The following is a 5,733-nucleotide window of genomic DNA, read 5'->3' on the forward strand; positions in this document are numbered from 1 at the left end:
TATTTAATAATAATAAGAGAGAGAAATATTTTTACCCATTACAGGTACATTGCACTGCAATATTTTTAATAAAATAATATTTTAAAGAAATAATAAATGAACTGTGTAAAATAGCTTGAGAATAAGTAGATAAAAATAATCATATTTTAGTAAGAAACAAGTAGTCTCGCGGACTGAGTGCAGGTGCTGCGAATACGACGGAGGCGTCTCGAGTTCGAATCCCGCTATCATCTCTCTAGGATTTTTTCAGGTCCGGTCTCTTTTAATGGAATTTATTGGTTGATTGGCGAGCTGAACCGGGCTTCCAAAAATTAATTCAAGTGAAATCTCTCTTAGCTGTGTGAAAGCGGCAAATCGCGAAAAATTTTTTTTATTGAAGTTTTAGATGTATTTAACTTAATAAACTATTTTGTTCCGTCTCACGCTTAACGTAAACACTATGCAAACTTTCAGAAACGCTTTATACAAACGCCTTTCAAACGCTGTAGCGTTGCAATTTTTGCTCTATGAATTCTCTACTGATTGTTTCAAAACTTTCAACGAATTTCCGCAAAACGCTCATACAAACGTCAAATAAACGCTTATAAAACTTCTCATTTTCGTCAGGGAGTCAAGAGATCACATCAAAAATATTAGACAAAACAAACACATGTTTTCAAATAAAGTCGCAAATGACCTCGACGGAACAGTTATCAACGATGTTTACCAACATGAACATTTCGTCAATAGAATCTTCTCTGTCTGTTGTAGAAAAAACAAATTTGTCGGAAAATTTATCACGTCCCGAAGCCGAGTATTTCGAACAACTACTATGTCGAGAAAGAGACGAGCTTCAAAAACTTTGTGAAAAGTGGACGAAAATTCAGAGCGACGATATTAAAGAAGAAGATATTTGTTGCCGAATTAATCAAGCAGTAGGACAAACGACTATGTTAATCGAAGAGAAGTTTAAACAGTTTCACAATATGATCAAACATTCGAAAGGTAGCGGTAGATTACTGATAACTTCTTCGGACTTGCATGGATTATGGGATAGCATGTACATAAAAATTAAGGATTGTTATTCGCGATTTGCATATCTGAAAAAGCTTCGCGCCGCACGTTGGCGGGAAGAGTTATCTCCCGTAAAATCTGTCGAGTCTAGAAACAAAACGACCAAGAAGCAAGCTACGTCGAGAAAGCGAAGATCGCGATCATTACCTTCGACTTGTGGCAACAAAACAACAGCTCAAGATGACAAAACGTGCGAGCAGATTGATAACGCTACTTATATGTGCACATCTTTTGTGACTAATAAGAGGACTACAAGTGTTTTCGAAATAAACAATTCCAAGAAGTGCGACGAAAAAGAATCTGCAAATCAGCAAGAATCTGAAAATAAGACGAGAATGTACACATCAACGCCGTTCGGCGATCGTACAATTAAGTCAAGTAATCTGCACGCTCCATTTGTAACGATGAAAGTAAATCAGTTGTATAAAAAATCAATTCAAATACTTGATGTGACCGATTCGTCTTGCTCTTGGAATACCACGGTAATCGAAAATACAATAATTGAAAAAGACAATACTCTTGCGTTAAATGTAAACAAAATCGAAGAACCGCAAGTGAAAAAAAAAAAATAAATCTTGAAAAAAAAAATCTCTAAAAGAGAAGGAAAGAGAAATTTTCCTTTCCTTAGGAATCCGAACTAAATTGCGCTTAAAGATAAGTTTAAACAAAATAAATAAAAATACGTCGAAGTAAATGTAATACAAATGTAAAACATTATTAGATCAAAACAAATATTTTCTCGACATTAATTCTATTTTACCAATGTGAAAAATTAGTCTGGTAATTTTCTTAAAATATACTGTAACGCTGTGTCGTATATATTTAATATTATTAGTTTTTAATATAGATTATTATTTTAATTTATATACAGTCAAACTCCGGTAACTCGAAAACCTCTGTAAGAAAAAAATTTTATTCACTTCCTTCTGCTCCGCGGAAAAGAAAAAACGCACACAATGGTCTAGTTTCCACCGAAACCCTCAATTCGGTTTCACTTCGGTACGGATTAAATTTAGTGTTTCGTTTCCATTGGAAGTAGAGTACTTATAGATCGAAGCGGAAGCGAAATCAGCGCAATTTGACAGGTTTCCATCGACTTAAATCTGATTCTACGTCGCATTAGGTGTGAATTAATGCTTCGGTGGAAACTAGATCAATGATTCAGACATTTTACTCACACTACGGATTAGGATTGAGATTGGATTGCAATTTGGCCAATCAGAGAGAAGATCACTAAACTTAATATTGGTTTTCTTTTTTCTAATTGGTCAAATTTCAATCTAATCTCAATCCCAATCCGTAGTGTGACATAGGCTTTAAGAGACTCTCCATTGTAGACGGCTCTTAATACTCCTATATTGCTAGTACGGTGCCGACCTGAAGCTCACCGTTAAGAGCCGTCTACAATGGAGAGTTGTAGGCCGTAATAGTAAGAGATTGACCAATCACAGACAAAGTGCAGAAGAATAATCGATTGTGATTTGTCAGTTTCTTACTGTTACAGTCTAAAACTCTCCATTGTAGACGACCCTTTACGGTGCAGACAATATAGTAGCTTCTCTCTCCAGCTGCTTTGTGCGCATGCAGTGAACATTCAAGCACGCTTGCGCATTTCTCTTTCTCGCGTTCTTTTTCTCACTTTCGAATGCTTTGTCTCGCTCGCACTCACTTGGTAGATGCGCCTGCGCATAATGACGCTCGACCATCTATGCCCATATTTGGACTTTGTGCGTCTCCCTTTCTCGGGCCTCGTGCCTCTCATTGCGAAGATACGCGACTGTCGCGACTAGCAATATAGGAGTATTACATATATGACCAAACCAAACCTGGTTATATTTTATGCAAATTTTCCTTTTCTTCTACGTTTTGGCATTTTAAAAAATCAAGAGGTAATATATTTGTTTTCCAAAATGATTTATGATAAGGCGAGATCAACTTTGTTTTAGTGATTAATTTCAGGGAGGAAACATAACCTTCAACCAACCGAATAAACATATGTATATAAAGTAAAGTATCGAAGATTGGAAGCTTCAGAATGGCAGATGTAAGGGATATCTTGGATATCGAAGTGCCGACGACTACAGAATTGACAAAGGAATCGATACTTGGCAATGACAAAAAAAATCGTAAACGGTATGATTACAACAAAGTGCCAAAACGTCCCGAAGGTATGCACCGTGAGGTGTTCGCGCTTCTCTGCAAGGACAACAACGACGTACCGCCCTTGTTTCCGACGGACACCGCAAAGGGGTACAAACAGGTTCGTGCTAAACTTGGCATGAAAAAGGTAAGACCATGGAAGTGGACACCATTCACTAATCCAGCGCGCACGGACGGTGCTGTTTTTCATCACTGGCGTCGTGTTGCCGACGCCGGAAAAGAATATCCCTTTGCCAAATTCAATAAGAAAGTTCCTATTCCCACATACACGAACGCAGAATATGTTCAACATTTGGTTAACTCCAATTGGACACGGGCAGAGACTGACCATTTGTTTGATCTATGCAGGAGATTTGATCTCAGATTCATTGTTATTAAAGACAGATGGGATAATGACAAATTTCCTAACAGATCTGTAGAAGACTTGAAAGAAAGGTAAGTGTATGCTTTTAGTTAATGTTAATGATCCATGCAGACAGATATGCTTCTTTAAATATATTTATGATTATAAATAAATGCACAGGTACTATCAGGTATGTGCTGCGTTAACGCGAACAAAATCCCATACTGACAAGGTATATATTTTTGATGCGGAACATGAGAAGCGCAGAAAGGAACAACTCAAAAAGTTGTTTGAGCGTACTCCTGAACAAGTGGAAGAAGAACAAACCCTACTCTCTGAACTGCGAAAGATTGAACAAAGGAAAAAAGAAAGAGACAGAAAAACACAAGATTTGCAAAAGTTGATTACGGCGGCTGATCATCAAGCGGATCCGAGAAAGAACGAGAGAAAGTCTTCCAAAAAGAATAGCAGCTCTTCTAGGAACAGACCTAATAAAACTGATACTTCTCATGTATGTTAATTAGTGTTCTGTAAAGATTCCTAAAGATTAATTTTTTTAAAATAATGTCTATAAATTTATTTATTAATGAATTTAGGCGGTTGAATCAGCTGGAATTAAATTTCCTGATTTTAAAAATAGCGGCGTTAGTCTTCGTTCTCAAAGAATCAAATTACCGAGTAGTCTCGGTCAAAAGAAGATGAAAGGCATCGAACAAATGTTAAATGAATTGAAATTAGGTAAGAATGCATAAATATCCAATTTTTTTTTTACTGTAGTTTCTAGTGAAATTTTAAGGAAAACAGAGAGAAAACTGTTATACATTTGTAGAATTGAATCCACCACCAACGGAACAAATATGTCAACAGTTTAACGAGTTACGTAGTGATATAGTTTTACATTACGAATTAAGAAGCGCTTTATCAACGTGTGATTACGAATTACAATCTTTGAGGCACCAATACGAAGCGCTAGCACCGGGGAAGGTGATTCTCAACGCGATACTACAAATGCAAATATAACATATTCTCGTATATAATATATCAATTTTGAAACTCTGTGTCTTCTTTCAGACTTTAACAATTCCAGCGGCACTATTACCAAAAACAGAGCCAGAAGTCAAAACGGATATTATCGATGTTGTGGGATCACCCACTATGCCCAGTATTACTCATTAATTTAAAACACTATTTATACAACATAGGAATTAATCAAATTTATTCTGTAAATATACTGCTCGGAAAAACGATTTTTTTTTTATTTCCCACTGCTGCAAAAAAAAAATCCACGAAACTTTTTATTTCTTTAATGTCTTAAAACGAATTGTTCGCTCACTCTTACAAGTTGCGACGTCGATCTCGGCGTCGTTCGCAGCGAAAATCGGTTTTTCTGTCACGTTTATTCACAAACGACTACTTTTATTTCATGCCGTTTGCTGCCAAGCAGCCGAAAAGATTTTATAGCCTTTCCCGAGAAAATAAACATTCTGCTGAAATTCTGTTTAAATGACACATTCCGATCCGAAATCGCGTACCATAATGCGCTTATATTATATGAAGCAATTTTTTATACATACTCTGTAAAGAAATAAACGATATATAATTTAATACGATTAAATTCCCGGCCGTTATATATCTGAGAACTAAACATATTAATAAATAACATTGGTGGGTAAAGTAAGGGAAAAAAAATAAGAGAGAAAAATGTTACTTATATATCTGTGTATTTTATATTGTCGACAAAAAGTAACAATGTACGGTCAAACCGTATAATTTATCTACAACAATCTACAATAGATTACAATATGTTTTGTTTTTTTTTTTGTTTTTTTTTTTTTAAGGTTTTCTTGAAGTAGGTGGCTAGGAGGAGAAGGGGGAAATGTAAGATCGCGGAGAGGGGAAAGGGGGGAGAGGAGTGTTGACGGTAAAGGTGTGAAAGGTGTTAGATGGTCATCGATGCAGGCCTTTCTTCGTTCGTGCTCCGTTACTCGCAATACAAGTTGACTGTTTTTTTTTTTTTTTATGCTATATAATAATAAGTTACTCGGTATATAGTTCGCTCTCTAGCCGTACTTGGTACGGAATAATGCATACAATCTGCGATAACAATCGATAATACCAGCGGCCGCTGTCCCGCCTGTTTTCATTCAGCTGTGTGTGTCGCGAGGGGGACTCTTTCG

At 36.3% G+C, this 5,733-nt stretch overlaps 2 protein-coding genes across 3 annotated transcripts; both read left to right on the forward strand.

Moving 5' to 3' along the window:
• The first annotated feature begins 629 nt into the window (after positions 1-629).
• Positions 630-1,689, forward strand: LOC109860031 (disks large-associated protein 4-like). Its single transcript, XM_020438871.1, has one exon. It carries the CDS (start codon positions 672-674, stop codon positions 1,623-1,625), a length of 954 nt encoding a protein of 317 aa, XP_020294460.1. The 5' UTR covers positions 630-671; the 3' UTR covers positions 1,626-1,689.
• Positions 1,690-2,900: 1,211 nt separating this feature from the next.
• LOC109860026 (DNA methyltransferase 1-associated protein 1) lies at positions 2,901-5,171 on the forward strand. 2 transcript variants are annotated; one of them, XM_020438863.1, is made up of 6 exons: positions 2,901-2,942; positions 3,013-3,648; positions 3,737-4,067; positions 4,153-4,294; positions 4,386-4,540; positions 4,628-5,171. In XM_020438863.1, exons 2-6 carry the CDS (start codon positions 3,089-3,091, stop codon positions 4,730-4,732), a joined length of 1,293 nt encoding a protein of 430 aa, XP_020294452.1. In that variant the 5' UTR covers positions 2,901-2,942; positions 3,013-3,088; the 3' UTR covers positions 4,733-5,171. The 2 variants fall into 2 exon arrangements, with proteins under 2 accessions (XP_020294452.1, XP_020294451.1); XM_020438862.1 differs by having other exon boundaries at positions 2,904-2,942; positions 3,000-3,648.
• The last annotated feature ends 562 nt before the right edge of the window (positions 5,172-5,733 follow it).

This window comes from Pseudomyrmex gracilis, unplaced genomic scaffold (assembly GCF_002006095.1).
Source record: "Pseudomyrmex gracilis isolate BER0280 unplaced genomic scaffold, ASM200609v1 scaffold_315, whole genome shotgun sequence".
Taxonomy (NCBI): Eukaryota; Metazoa; Arthropoda; class Insecta; order Hymenoptera; family Formicidae; genus Pseudomyrmex; species Pseudomyrmex gracilis.